The sequence below is a fragment of the Sapajus apella genome, unplaced genomic scaffold, assembly GCF_009761245.1.
Source record: "Sapajus apella isolate SASKATOON/1434 unplaced genomic scaffold, GSC_monkey_1.0 scaffold114, whole genome shotgun sequence".
NCBI lineage: Eukaryota > Metazoa > Chordata > Mammalia > Primates > Cebidae > Sapajus > Sapajus apella.
This window is the reverse complement of record NW_022437054.1, coordinates 5052320-5067779: the sequence shown is the minus strand read 5'-3', so window position 1 is coordinate 5067779 and position 15460 is coordinate 5052320. Positions and strand designations below refer to the sequence as shown.

Here is a 15460-nt window from a genome sequence, read left to right as displayed (position 1 = left end):
CAAATTTACAGCAAGGGATAGTTGTAATGTCCCTTTTTTATCTCTGAATTTACTTATTTGGGTCTTCTCTCTCTCTCTTTTTTTTTTTTTTAGTCTGGCTAATGGTTTGTCAATTTTATCTTTTCACAAAACCAAATTTCTGTTTTGTTGATTTTTTTGGTATTGTTTTCTTTGATTCAATTTCATTTATTCTGCTCTGATCTTTATTTTTTCCTTTTACTAACTTTGGTTTGTTGTTGCTTTTCTAGTTCTTTGACATGTATCATTAGGTCGTTTATTTGAAGTTTTTCTTCTTTTGTGATATAAGCACTTATAACTATAAACATTCCTCTTAATAGTGCTTACACTGTATCCCATAGCTTTTGGTGAAGCCTGCCAGGCTTGTGTCTTTCCCTTAAGTTAGTGAGTTCCCCTGGGCTCTGGGTGGGTCCAGAGATGCTGTCTGGGAGCCAGGGCCTGGAGTCAGAATCCTTAGAAGTTTCCTTGGTGCTCTATTCTGCTGCTGCTGAGCTGGCACTGAAACCACAAGACAAAGTCCTTCCCACTCTTTCCACCCTTTTCCCCAGGCAGCAGATTCTCTCCCTGTGTCTATCACAACAGACCCGCAGAGAGTACTGCCAGGGTATTGTCAATGTTCACTGAAGGCCCAAGGGCTCTTTCTTCAGGTTGTGATGAATTCTGCCAGGCCTGGGACTCACCCTTCAAGGCAGTGGGCTTCTCTCTGGTTCAGGGTAGGTCCAGAAATGCTATCCAAGAGCCAAAGCCTGGAATCAGGGATCCTAAGAACTCACTTGATGCTCTGACTCACTGTGGCTGAGCTGGTACCTAAGTTGCAAGACAAAGTCTCCTTTATTCTCCCTCTTCTCAAACAGAAGCATTCCTCCTTGTAGCCACCACAACTGTGAATGTGCTGGGTCACAGCTGAAACCAGTACATCTCAGAGTCTAACCCAGGCCCACAGCATATACTGCATGGTTACCGCTGCTGATTATTCACGACTCAAGGGCCCTTTATTTTATTCAGCAGGTGATGAATCCTGCCATGACTGGGTCCTTTCCCTCAAGAGCAGTATAAACCATGAAAACCATTGAAACCTCCTCATTCTCCCAATTATAAAAGTAAGAAATGCTTATCATGGAGACAAAAACTAGTAATTCCATCACTCAGAAATAACTACTGTTAACATTTTTTTTGCTTTGTGTTTCCTTCATATATATATACACAGTTTTCTTGTAGTATGTTTGGAATTGAAATAGTGATTACTTTTCTGTTTACTTTTTTTACATTCAACTATATCATAAGCAGTGTCTTATGACACTAAATATTTAAATAAATATTATTTTAATGACTACATAATATTGTAAATATATAGGTGATTAGAAGCATTTTATCCGCCAGACGTGGTGGCTCACACCTATAATCCCAGCACTTTGGGAGCCTGAGACAGCCAGATCATTTGAGGTCGCAAATTCGAGACCAGCCTGACCACCGTGGTGAAATCCCATCTCTACTAAAATACAAAAATTAGCTGGGCATGGTGGTGGGCACCTAAAATCTCAGCAGGAAACTGTAATCTCAGCTGCTTGGAAGGCTGAGGCAGGAGAATCACTGAACCCAGGAGGCAGAGGTTACAGTGAGCCAAGGTCACACCACTGCACCACAGAGCAAAACTCCCTTTCAAATAAATAAATAAGTATTTTCTCATGATAGGTTATTTTTTCCTATTTTCTGCTGTTGTAAATAACATTACAGTGAAAAATTTTATGCATTAATAATTTTCTATGTTTTGATCAAACACTTCCTGGGATAGAATCCCAGAAATGGAATTATGAACATTATCATTTTTAAAGCACCAGAGACACTTCCTACCTCCTCAGGTTGTTGCATTGTGGCTACATAATTTAATGTGAATACTCACAATATCAGACCCAAAAATGAATTAGCAAAGTAAAAATAATTTTTGGTTTATGCTTGGTTTTCTTTATCTTAATTAACTATAATAATAACAAGTTCAATAAATAAGTTAATTACTTGAAGCAGTGGCTTAAGATATTCATTCAAGATACAATTTGTTAACCAAGTGACAAACAGAAAGTTCCAAAAGTTCTTTAAGTTTGGTGTTTGTAATTGGAGAATTTGTTGAGTGTCCTTTTAGTTTGTCATTTAGTTAGAATTTATTGAGCTGATTAACCAAATTTTACTAATAATTTAGGAATCTTAGGGGAAATTTTTTTACCCAAAGATATGCTAAAGTAGAAGCATAATAAATTATGTTGAAGGTTACCTTTAGATTTATATTTAATTCCAAAGTCTTTAGTTTCTATGGGTAGCTGAGAATTGTGTAATTTTATATAGTTGATATGGAAGGTTACAAAGATAATTGAGGCTGAGCACAGTGGCTCATGCCTGTAATCCCTTTGGGAGACCAAGGGGTAGATCATTTGAGCTTAGTTTGAGACCAGCCTGGGCAACACAGCAAAATCCTGTCTCTAAAAAAATGCGAAAATTAGCAGGTTGTGGTAATATATGCCCGTAGTCCCAGCTCCTTCGGAGACTGAGGTGGGACAATCACCTGAGTCTGGGAAGCTGAGGCTGCAGTGAGCTGTGATTGCACCACTGTACTCCAGCCTGGGGGTTGGATTGAGATCTTGTCTCAAAAAAAACCAGAAACAAAAACAAAGATAATTTGAAGTAAAAATTAAAGAAGCAGGCTTATATGCAATAAAATTGTGTTTCAAAATGTGTTGTATTAGCATCCTAGTAATATAAACATTTTATTTCTATTATCTGCAAATTTTTTAAAAGTTAATTGATAGTGACTTTATTTTTTATGTGTTGTTTATTTTTTAAATAGTTGACAAATATATTTTTGTGGGAAGTAGATCGAAATAAATCAGAGGCAAGGATGAGAACTGTGCATTTAATGTGTCTGAAGGGTTAAAGCCAGAGTGTGTGTAGAAGAGGAAGTAGGAAATAAAGGATGGTTGGAAGATTGGCTGTTGGTGAGACTTGGTACTTTTGAGAGACCATAAAAATGGTATTTTATTCAGGAAACACAGGAACTCTTATATTCTGCCCTTAATTAATGTTCTCCTCAAATTTCCTGAGGGGGAATGTAAGTACAGTTCAGGAATCAGCAAAGCAAAATAACATTTAATTTCTACTGAGATGTTGATTTCAAATGACAGTGCAGGTTGAACTTGTTGAACCCCCTATTTGCCTAGATTAGCTCCAGTCTGAGTCTCCGACTTGATCTCTCTCATGAGATGAAAAGTCCTTTTCATTTAGGCAGATGGAAATGGCACCAAAGACCGTGCCCCATGCTTATAGAAAATATGGCCTTTTCTATCCTGATGCTTTCTCAGGTAGGGTGGGAGATGAGGAGAGGGAAAGATGGGGCAGGGGAAGGAGAGAGAGAAAGAGAGATGTAAATCTCAATTTCAGCCACCAGGAAAAAACAACAGAAGAAAGGTCATATTCTTATATACTTGATCTTTTAGACTGGCATTGTGATACCACACATTTAAACTGTAGCCGATAAGATGTCCATAAAATTGACCAACATGACCGGTACTCCTCATTCTAGGAGAGGAAGGAGGCTTGCTATTCTGAGTAGTGTGAAGTGGGGACATTTGAGGTAAGAATCTGGCTGTTCCTACCCAGATGTCAACAGTTGGCGTAAGATGAATTATAGAGGCTCTTGAGTACCGAACAGCAGTTTAAACTTATTTTTCCCCCTGATGCTGACTCTATGTTGAATGTCAAATTTGCCGTTTCATTTTAGGAATTGGAGAATGACGCAGCTTTTCAGCAAGCTGTGAGAACTAGTCATGGCAGAAGACCTCCAGTAAGTGAAAATAACTTTTTTAAATTGTAGTGAAAAAACATATAACATGAAATTTACCATCTTAACCGTTTTTACCTGTATAGTCCTGTAGTATTAAAGATTATAATCATGATTAAGTTCAGGTGATAGTGAAACAGATCTTCAGAACTTTTTCATCTTGTATATCTGAAACTCTGTATCCATTAAACAAAGACTTTCCATTTTCTCCTATCCCCAAAGCCTCTGTAACTACCATTCTACTTCCTATTTCTATGAATTTGACTAATTTAGATGTCTTATATAAGTGGAGTCTCAGAGTGTTTGTCTTTTTGTGACTGGCTTATTCACTTAGTGTAATGTCCTCAAATTTTATCCATGTTGTAACAGAAGCGCCTTCCTCTTTTTAAGTTTGAATATTACTCCATAGTATGTTTATATCACATTTTGTTTATTCATTCATCTGTCAGTGAACACTTGTCCATTTTTGTTATTAAGTTGTAGGAGTTCTCTATATGTTCTGGATATTAATGTCTTATCAGATATATGATTTGCAAGTATTTTCTTTCATTTTATAGATTGTTTTTCACACTGATGTATCCTTTGATGCAGCAAAGTTTTTTAGTTTGATATAGTCCCAATCTTCTATCATTACTTTTGTTGCTTGTGCTTTTGGTGTCATATTCAAGAAATCATTGCCAAGAACAATGTCATGAAGCTTTTCCCCTGTGCTTTCTTTCAGGATTTTTGTAGTTTTAGATCTTACATTTAGATCTTTCAACCAGTTTGAGTTATTTTTTATATGTGGCATAAGACAGAGGTGCAACTTCATTCTTTTGCATATGGATATTTAGTTTTCCCAACACTATTTGCTGTACCAGACTGTCCCTTCCCTATTGATTGGTCTTGGCACCATTGTTGAAGATCATATATGTAAGGGTTTGTTTCTGGGCTCTCTATGCTGTTCTATTGGTCTGTGTGTCTGTCTTTATGCCAGTAACCACACTGTTTTGATTACCATAGCTTTGTAATATGTTTTTAAATTGGGAAGTGTGAATCTTCCAACTTTGTTCTTCTTTTTCAAAATTGTTTTAGCTACTTGGGGGTCCCTTAAAATTCCATATGAATTTTAGGATGAACCTCTATTTCTGTCAAAAAGTCATTAGGATGATAAGGATTTGATAATGATTGTATTGAATACATTGGATAGTATGGACATCTTAACAATATTAAGTCTTTCAGTCCATGAACCCATGAACACAGGATGCCTTTCCATTTGTTTATATCTTCTTTAATTTCTTTCATCAATATTTCGTGGTTTTCAGTGTATCTAGTAAGTGAATTTTAAAGTATTTTAGATCAAAGGATTTCTTATGTTATTGAAAATTTAAATAGTATTATTTTTATTGGGCATCAGAATATTGTTTACCTAAAACATTAATTGTTTTAAAAATATTTGCCTTTCTAATTTTTAAACTGGCATAAATATTGATTCCTCAAAACATTAGGGCTTAATTTATAGATTACCCTTCCTTGTATTAATATTAATTAATATTCTCTCAATTAATTTTCCACCAGTACATGAATTGCTAGAGTAGTTTTTTTAGTATTAAGATTAAAATTTTTGTATGTGTCATACAAAGCATAGACATCTGTCTTTCAGTGTGTGAAATCTGCGAAGCTTTCTTTGTCGTTGAAAATAAACAAGGTTGACACTAAGTAAAATAGTGAAGTAGAGAAAGTTCTATCCCTAATACTCTATGTCTAATATTCCTTTTTTTTCTTTTTTTTGAGAGTCTTGCTCTGTCACCAGGTGCCAGGCTGGAGTGCAGTGGCACTCGGCTCACTGCAACCTCTGCCTCCCGGGTTCAAGCAATTCTCCTGCTTCAGCCTCCCAAGTAGCTGGGACTACAGGCACGCACCACCATGCCCAGCTAATTTTTGTATTTTAGTAGAGATGGGGTTTCACTATGTTGGCCAGGATGGTCTTGACTTCGTGATCTGCCCGCCTCGGTTCCCCAAAGGGCTGGGATTACAGGCGTGAGCCACCACGCCCAGCCTCCTTTTTAAAATGCTGCTTCTCCCCCCACCCATCCAATACTATATAGCAGTGGCTGTCAGCTAGGGGCACTTGTGCCCCCTGCACCAGGGACATTTGATAATGCCTGGAGAGATATTTTCGATTGTCACAACTTGAGTGGGTGTTACTGGCACCTAGTGGGTAGCAGCCAGAGATGCTGCTAAACATTCTACAATGCATAGGCTAGCTCCCAGTAATAAAGAAGTATCAAGCTCAAAATCCTCTGCTTTAGATGAAGTGTCCTTCTGCTGTTGTCTTCCTTCACTTTGTCACATTCTCCCTTAATCCCTGCCCTACATGGTTATTTAGCAAAAATAAATCATTGTGAGTAGCTTGCCCATCTCATTTAGGGTAAATGAATTTAGTGTGCCTTGCATTGAATTTGGCTAAACCACAACACAGGTAGAGGACACAGTCAGTCCTCCATAAGACTCCTCCCACTTCTGACACTAACTGCAAGCTCATGGTTCCCAGAACCAACCTCAGGCGTGATAATTCTCTGGAAATACTCAGAGAACTTACTGAAATCTCCTATACTTACATTTATTTATCATGGAAGGGATACAAATTAAAATCCACTAAGGGAAGAGATGCATAGAGCAGGCCTAGGAGTAGTCCAAACAGAGAACTTCTGATCATCCTCTCCCTGTAGAGGAAGACATGGCATACCTTTTCCTGAACACTGTGTGATGGTACTTGAAGAGTATTGCCAGCCAGGGTGTTCAGAGTTTTTTCTGGGGCTTGATCACATACCGCCCATCAGGGCAACCTTTAGTCAATAGCCCTTTCCTACGGTACCGGCTAATAACTCCAGAAGTTGATGTGTCCCAAAGCCCCCATTGTGAATCGCGTTGATAGAGTGATCAGTGGCCAACAAGGCAAACAGAGACACTCCTGTCAGGCAGAGCATTTCAGGGATATAGAAATCATCTCCTATGAGCCAACAACAAAGGCCAGACCTCTCTTTGAGTAAAGTTAGTTGTTCATATACATTCTAAAACCCATATTATATTTATTTTTTTACAACCTGTATTTTAGTTTTGAAGTTACCTTCATTATGGGAAGAAAAACCGTAGGCTCTGAGTCCTTCCACTAGGCTAGTGCTTATACTGTAAGCTTTTCAAAGAGGCAGATTATCTTATTTATCATTCTTTTCCTTGTCTGTTTAAGTGTTCCATACACCTTTATTGGATAACTTAGTAAATCAGTGAATTTTGTCTTCAATTAAGTGATTCAAGGATCACATAACAGGTGATAATTTTGCCAGGTGCCCCTTCAAAAGATCTTCAGAAATGACTGAGATTCTTACTTTATACAGGAGGAAACTAAAGCCTGGAAAAGCCAAGGTCTCACAGCTGACTGTAATTGGGATAGAGCATGGGTCATTTGATCTTCTGTTGAACAATATTTTCATCACACCCTACTTATTATATTAAATGGGAAAAAGTTTTAACCTTTTTATATGAAAGGTCTTAGAGATTCACTTAAGAGGACAAAATTCTAGGTTGCTCCTAAGGAGCTTACAATCTTCAGAAGGAAAATTAAATGGACACACTTAGATATTACAAGGCATGAAGTAATAAATTATAAAAAAATATAAATTGCTATGGAATTTCAGAGAGGTTATTTACCACTAGTTGGGAAAATCAGAAGAGGCTGCTTAGAAGATAAATTAAGAGTTTATTATTACAGGATGTGTAGAATTGAGATTGAGATACAGGAGGAAAGGGCATTGCAGGTAAGTCTACAAGGTGACTGAGGGAAGAGAGTATAGGAAGCTGCCTAATGCTGACAACAAAACACAAAAACCAGATTTAGTCATTAGGTAGTTAAAAAAAATAATGGTCTTCCCCTCAGTTTGTTCTCATGGAAGAATTTGTGGAGACCCATACCCTTCCTTTTCAGTTTTTTTCTAAGACCTGGAGCCAACCTTATCAAGCTTGAGTTTAATTGTATACTGAAACATGTATACAATTAAAATACCTTCCCATATAAGGCAAAGAACCAATGTCTAAAGTTCACCTAACAACTTTATATGTTATCACCTGTAATTCAGACATCTGTTTTCCTACAGAATTAACATATATGTATGTTTTTCCCCGTATTTTGCCTCTAATTATATTTTCATTGTGATTCAGTTCAAAATATATACTAATTTCCATGGGGATTTCTTCTTTGACCTGTGGGTTATTTAAAAGTATATTTCTTAATTTCCAAACACATTAAATTTTTCTAGTTATTTCTGTGTTACTTATTTCTAGTTTTATTCTTAGACAGGGAACATAATCCGTATACATTGAAATTCAAAAAATTTCAATTTTTTGAAATGTGTTAATGTCCCAAGTGCATTCTTAAAGAATATATATGTTCTGCGGTTGATGGGTACAGTGTTATATGTCAGTTAGGTAAAGTGCATTAATGGTTTTGTTCAGATGCTCAATATTTTTACCGATTTTTTTGTTTGCCTACTGGTTTTTTGTTTGTTTGTTTGTTTGTTTGTTTTGAGACTGAGTCTCACTTTCCTGCCCAGTCTGGAGTGCAGTGGTGTGATCTTGGCTCACTGCAACCTTCACCTCCCAAGTTCAAGTGATTCTTGTGCTTCAGCCTCCTATGTTGCTGGGATTACAGGCATGAGCTACCACACCCAGCTAATTTTTGTATTTTTAGTAGAGATGGGGTTTTACCATGTTGGTCAGATTGGTCTTAAATTCCTGACCTCAGGTGATCCACCCGCCTTGGCCTCCCAAAGTGCTGGAATTACAGGTGTGAGCCACTGTGCTCAGCCTACTGGTTCTATTTTTGTTTTTATTTGTTTGTTTGTTTGTTTGTTTTTTAGACAGAGTCTCACTCTGTCACTAGGCTGGAGTGCAGTGGCATGATCTCGGCTCACTGCAACCTCCACCTCCCGGGTTCAAGCATTCTCCCGCCTCAGTCTCTCAAGTAGCTGGGACTACAGGCATGCAGCACCACACCCAGCTAAGTTTTGTATTTTTAATAGAGACTGGGTTTCACCACGTTGGCCAGGTTAGTCTCAATCTCCTGACCTCATGATCCGTCCACCGTGGTCTCCCAAAGTGCTGGGATTACAGAGGTGAGCTGCCGCGCCCAGCCCTGCTGGTTCTATTTTTAATGAAAAAGTGTCATCAATTCTTGCACTATGGTTGTGGGTTTATATTTTCTTAGGTTTTTGCCGTGTATATCTGGAGCAACGATATTTAGAACTGCTATATTTTCATAGTAAACTGAGCCTTTTATTGTTATGAAGTATGCCTCTATCTCTAGTAATAACTTTTTGTCTGTTTTGTAAGATATTAATATATTGTTATAGCTACACAAGCTCTTAGTCTAGCATTTTTATTGTATGTCTTTCCTTATCTTTTTACTTCCAACTTTTCCATATCAATTTATTTAAAATGTAATTCTTATTAGCAGCATGTGATTGTTTTTTGTTTAGTAGTCTGACAATCTTACTCTTTTAGTTAAGTATTTATTCCACTTATATTTAATGAAGTTACTGATTTACTTTAACATTTGCTACCTTACTATTTGCTTTTATTTCTTTCTACCTCTTGTATATTTCATTTTCTCTGCTTACTTGCCTTCTTTTTTGCTTGTTTTTTATTATTCCATTTCCTTTTTCTGTTATCTTGGTAGTTTATGTTCTCTGACTATTCTTTTAGTGTTTCCCTAAATATTATGATACTCATCTTTAACTTATTAAAGGCTAGCATGAATTAATAGTTTTACTACTGCCTGGACAGTACCAGGATTTTACATTATTTTTAGCTATTTTTCAGTTCTAGAATTTCCATGTATTCTTTTTTTTATAGTTTTCAGTTAAGTTTCAGTTGCTGATATTATTAATCTTTTAATTCATTGATCATGTTAAGCATAGTTTTGTTAAAGTCTGTGTCTGATATTTCCATTATATGCATCCTCTTCTGAGTTTCTTTCCATTCTTTTATCTTGACTTTTCATTACATAGTCTTTTATATGTCTGGTTGGTTTTAATTGCCAGACATTATAAGTGAAAAATTTTAGAGATACTTTATAGCTCTCTGTCCGCACTATTCAGTATTCAAGACACTAGCCACATATAACTATTTACATTTAAATTATTTAAAACTAAAGTTTAAAAAAATCTTGCTGTACTGCTTACATTTCATATGTTCAACAGCCTTGTGTGGCCAATGGCTGTCTTATCAGAAAGGCCAGATATAGAACTTTTCCATCACTGCAGGAAGTTTATTGGATAGCACAGCTCTAGAGGATCTTATCTGTCACTGGAGAGAATTTCCTTTTACTTATGGTACTAGCAGGAGTAAGAGTCCCTGATCACCTTAATCCAGTCGGGTTTGAGATAATTCTGAATTGGATGTCAGCCCTTATGAGGGCTAGTATACTATTATTTATCTTTTAGTCTTAGGGTATAGCCTTTTGAGATCACAATCTAAAGCCTGGAGGATTACCGGGGCTCTGCTCTTGGCAGGCCCTCATCTTCCGTGTTTATTCCTTCAGGCTGTGAGTCTCAAAAGCTGTGCCCAGTGTCTCAGCCTTGCCTTTGAAATTAACAGATGCCTTTAGGCAGAAAGCAGGCCTAAATTCCAGGTTCACCCCTCTAGGCTTCCCTTCTTTTCTTTATTTGCAGTCCTTGTAAGTCTCCAGTCTTGATGATTATCTAATATATTCACACTTCTTTTAAAAATATTTTGACCCCATGTATGTTTTTCAGTAGATCTTAGTGAGAAGGTTTTTAAAAACACTCCATCATAGCCAAAAGTAGAATTCTTCCGTATTATTTAATCAAATATTTCACAGTTCTACCTAACAACTAACGTTTTTAGTATACTTTTACCTATATGGTTCTCTTTGTTTCTCACTACAATTTTGTGATCTGTGTACTTTGTATTGTTATTTAAAAGATAAGAAAACTATAGGTTCAAAGAGATTAAATAAAGGCAGCTGTTATAGGGAGAGCTAAGATTCAAACTCAAGTTCTCAGACCCCAATTCTTATGTCTGTTGTTTGGCCTAGTGGCTAGCAGTTATAATTATGCAGTAAAATGTTTCATTTGTAACGGTTGCAAGCATGAAAACAAATTTTTCTTACTGACACCTCAGGTCATTCAAAAGTTCCCTTTCTCTTTTAAAATGAATTCCAGAATGAGCCTCCTTCTCACATACTTAAAATATCTGAGCTCCCTAATATTTAAGATAATCTAAAAGAAATTATTCTAAGTATTATAGAAATATTTCTTTATTGATGAGTCTGTATTTTCCATTTCTTTTCCTGTTTTCTATTATATAGCTCAGTCTGAATCCTGTTAACTATGTTCTTTTTCCTCCCAAGATAACTGCTAAAATACCAAGCACGGCAGTTACTAGACCTATAGCTACTGGATATGGGGTAGGTTTTTGTAAGCTGAAAATATAAGATGCTTTTTCTCATACATATTTCACTTTAGGCAGTTTGGAATAATTTAATCATATTTTAGGTCATAACCCAGATATATTTCCATTTTGGATAGTTATGAACATTATACAAGTCTAGTGTGATTAATAAATTTGAATATTCTAGTCATTTTGATTTGTATCCGAAAATATTTTATTACCTTTTTCCATTTGTAAACCCTGTGTTTGTTGACTTCCTGTCATTTTCTACATTATACAACCAAGTCTTGTGTATTCCACTTATATATTTTATGTGAAGTTTGATGTTATATAAATCTAATAGTGTGTATAATTGGGAAACATTTACTGATTAACAAATATAAAATTTAAGAAAAGTGTTTCAGAAGTGTATATTTGAGTTTTATATTAGAGGCTTTTGGAGGAAAGATATATTAAACTCTGTAAAAGTAATAAACCTTTTAATCTTGCCCAGATTACTTATAATTTGGATGTTTTAGCTTATATGAAATAACAGAGGAATAAGAAAAATGGAAGAATTAGGTGAAATAGCATTTCTTAGTCAGAAAAATGTCTTCAGAACCTAGAGGTCCAAGGCACTTGCCTTCATAATGTTCCTTTATATGAGTGAAGAAAGTAGCCTTCTACATAATATAACTGTGTGTCATATGAAACATGCTTTTATTAGTTAGCCTGAGTGTGTGTTACTCATAAATTTGATTTTTGGTGGTGTTTCAGAATAAGAGCAAACTTTTTCCATGAAGTGCTGGATATTTTAGGCTTTGCAGATCATATGGTCTCTGTTGCAGCTATCCAACTCTGCATCTGTAAAGCAAAAGCAGCCATAGGCAATGTGCAAAGGAATGGGGCATGGCTATGTTCCAATAAAACTTTATTTACAAAGGCTACCGGTTATAGTTTTCTGCTCCCTGTTTTAGAGTTTCATAGTTTTACTCCTATACCAGGAGGTAAAAGGAAGAATATGTTTGTTTATTTGCCGATATAATGAAGAATACTTCTATAACTTGGTTTAAAAATTTAAGATAGGTGTTTGTAGGAATCCTTTTAACTTAACTTTTCTGTTTACTAGTCCAAGACATCCCTGGCATCATCCATAGGAAGACCAATGACAGGGGCTATTCAGGTATCTCTATTGTATGCTTGTTCATGTTGTGCCTTTATTGTGACTTGAAATTTACTACTAAAGGGTTTTTACTTTATTGTATTATTTTAAAATTTAAAGAAGGTATTACTCATATAGTGACCTAGATTCTTTATATTGTGGGCTAAAGTCTAGACTGTCGTAAATCTTTGAAGGCGAGATCTCTAGATATAGTTACTCGGGTCTCAAATGAATTCCCATTGGGAAGTGGACAGAACTGATAATTGCTTATATGATGTATTCTGGGGCTCATTTTTCCTGTGCTACCATTTACAACAAATTCTATGGTTTCTCTCACAAGCATGTAAGAAACCAACCAAAAGTAAGAGAGTAGCTGGCTAATAAGCTAATTAATTTTTTCCAACTATAAGCCCAGTTATATCAAATAATTGAAATTCTAAAGTGGAGAGAGAACAGGATTGAGGAGGTGGAAGTAAGGAGTAAACATTTAGTGATTAAAAATTGGCATTTTTAAATGGGACTATATTAAGGTGTGTGCAATGTATAGAACTGTACATGGGAGCTAGATCTTATTTAAGAATCCTTTTTAAATGATTCCCGTTCTCTTTAAAGGATGGAGTTACTAGACCCATGACAGCAGTGAGAGCAGCTGGTTTTATCAAAGCAGGTTTGAGAGGTTTGTTACGCTGTCTCTAATAATAATCTTTTTCGGATCTTTTAATCTTTTACCATTTTGTGAATATAAATGTTAATGCCATTTTAAATAAAATCTAACAATGCCGTTGATTATAAGATGCACCGATATTTTAGGTACCATTAAGAAAGGAAAGGGATGGCCAGGAGTGGTCACTCACACCTGTAATCCCAGCACTCTGGGAGGCTGAGGTAGGCGGATCACAAGGTCAAGAGATGGAGACCATCCTGGCCAACATGGTGAAACCCTCTCTCTACTAAAAATACAAAAATTAGCTGGGCATGGTGGCGCACGCCTGTAGTCCTGGCTACTTGGGAGGCTGAGGCAGGAGAATCACTTGAACCCAGGAGATGGAGGTTGCAGTGAGCTGAGATTGCGCCACTGCACTCCAGCCTGGGGACAGAGCAAGACACCATATAAGCAAAAAATAATTAAAAAAAAAATATATATATATATATATATATATATATATATATATGTATATAAAGGAAAGCGATGATGAAATCTTCTACATATCTGTTGGGGTGGTAATTAAGCCATGGTGTAATTTGTCAATAGCAAAGACCTGGAACCAACCCAAATGCCCATCGATGATAGACTAGACAAAGAAAATGTGGCACATATACACTATGGAATACTATGCAGCCATAAAAAACGATGAGTTCATATCCTTTGTAGGGACATGCGTGAAATCTGTAAACCATCATTCTCAGCAAACTGACACAAGAACAGAAAATGTTCTCACTCATAGGCAGCTGTTGAACAATGAGAACACATGGACACAGGGAGGGGAGCATCACACACTGGGGTCTGTTGGGGGGGACTAGGGGAGGGACAGTGGGGAGTAGGGAGGTTTGGGAGGGATAACATGGGGAGAAATGCCAGATATAGGTGACGGGGGATGGAGGCAGCAAACCACATTTCCATGTATGTACCTATGCAACAATCCTGCATGATCTGCACATGTAACCCAGAACAATTTAAAAAATAACCCAGTACAATTTAAAAAATAATAATAATATGTAGTAAGTTAAATGATAATTTAAAAATAAAATTATGATAAAAATTAATGTTTAGTATGCCAATAAGGAAAATTAAAAAGCCAATACCAAGTTATAAGACATGTGACTGATAATTTAGGGTTGATAATAGGGACAGATCACTGTGGAAGAGAAAGTAAATGCTGAGAATATCTTATTTTTGTTTTTAAGTTTTAACACATGTATTATTTATATAGTTTTATGTATGTTAAAAATCTTACCAATTTCCTGATATATGAAATGTTTATATGGACACAGTGTTGACTCCATTAAATAAATAGGTAATGGAAACCATTTAATAAGTAAATGAAACAGCTTATACAACGTTTTATATTTTCATATTTTCTTCAATTTTGCTGGGTTACAAACTGAATGTTAACTCTTCAATTGTGTCTCAGGCTCTGCATTTGACCCACTTGGTCAGTCAAGGGGCCCTGCTCCTCCTTTGGAAGTCAAGAAAAAAGATAGGTATGTAAGTCCTTATGTTGTTGTTGCTGTATATTTTTTATTTTTATTTTCCAAATACGTAATTTTTTTTTTTTTTTGGAGATGATGTCTCACTCTGTTGCCCAGGCTGGAATGCAGTGATGCGGTCTCAGCCACTGCAGCCTTCCCCTCCCAGGTTCAAGTGACTCTCCTACCTCAGCCTCCAAAGTAGCTGAGATTCAGGAGCCTGCCATAATACCCGGTTAATTTTTATATTTTTTAGTAGAGACAGGGTTTCACCATGTTGGCCAGGCTGCTCTCAAACTCCTGACCTCAAGTGGTCCACCCACCTCAGCCTCCCAAAGTGCTGGGATTACAGGTGGGAGCCACTGTGCCCAGCCATGTTGCCTATCTTGACTGTTGTTATTATTTTACTATTATAAATAATTACATGATGTAGTTGTTAAAAACAGTACTACATTTGCTCTTTGATACCATGTATACATTTGTCTTATCTATAACCTATTCTTAAAGTTTAAATGCACATCATTCAATGTTGAAAGTAAATTAGGCTAGGTGTTGTGGCTCACACCTGTAATCCCAGCACTTTGGGAGGCTGAGGAGGGAGGATCACTTGAGGGGCCTGGAGTTTAAGACCAGCCTGCCTGGGCAAGATGGGGTGACACTGTCTCTACAAAAAAACAAAAACAAAATTAGTCATGTATGGCAGCATGCACCTACAGTTCTAGCTACTTGGGAGGCTAAGGTGGGAGGATCACCTGAGCCTAGGAGTCAAGACTGCAGGCTGCAGTGAGCTATGATTGTGCCACTGCACTCCAGCCAGCAACGAGTGAGACCTTATCTCT

At 36.6% G+C, this 15460-nt stretch overlaps 1 protein-coding gene across 9 annotated transcripts in view; it reads left to right on the top strand.

The window, feature by feature from the left end:
* IFT88 (intraflagellar transport 88) overlaps positions 1-15460 on the top strand; it is a 126833-nt gene that overhangs the window by 21495 nt on the left and 89878 nt on the right. For 8 of the 9 annotated variants that reach the window (XR_004263413.1, XR_004263411.1, XR_004263412.1 and 5 more), the window contains exons 3-7: positions 3785-3847; positions 11253-11309; positions 12402-12455; positions 13047-13110; positions 14567-14636. Coding sequence is in view for 6 of the 9 variants with exons in the window: in XM_032260123.1 (XP_032116014.1) it covers positions 3785-3847; positions 11253-11309; positions 12402-12455; positions 13047-13110; positions 14567-14636 (308 nt within the window). In the remaining 3 variants the exon portion in view is untranslated. The remainder of the gene's footprint in view (positions 1-3784; positions 3848-11252; positions 11310-12401; positions 12456-13046; positions 13111-14566; positions 14637-15460) is intronic. The other variant, XM_032260125.1, reaches the window with a different exon arrangement.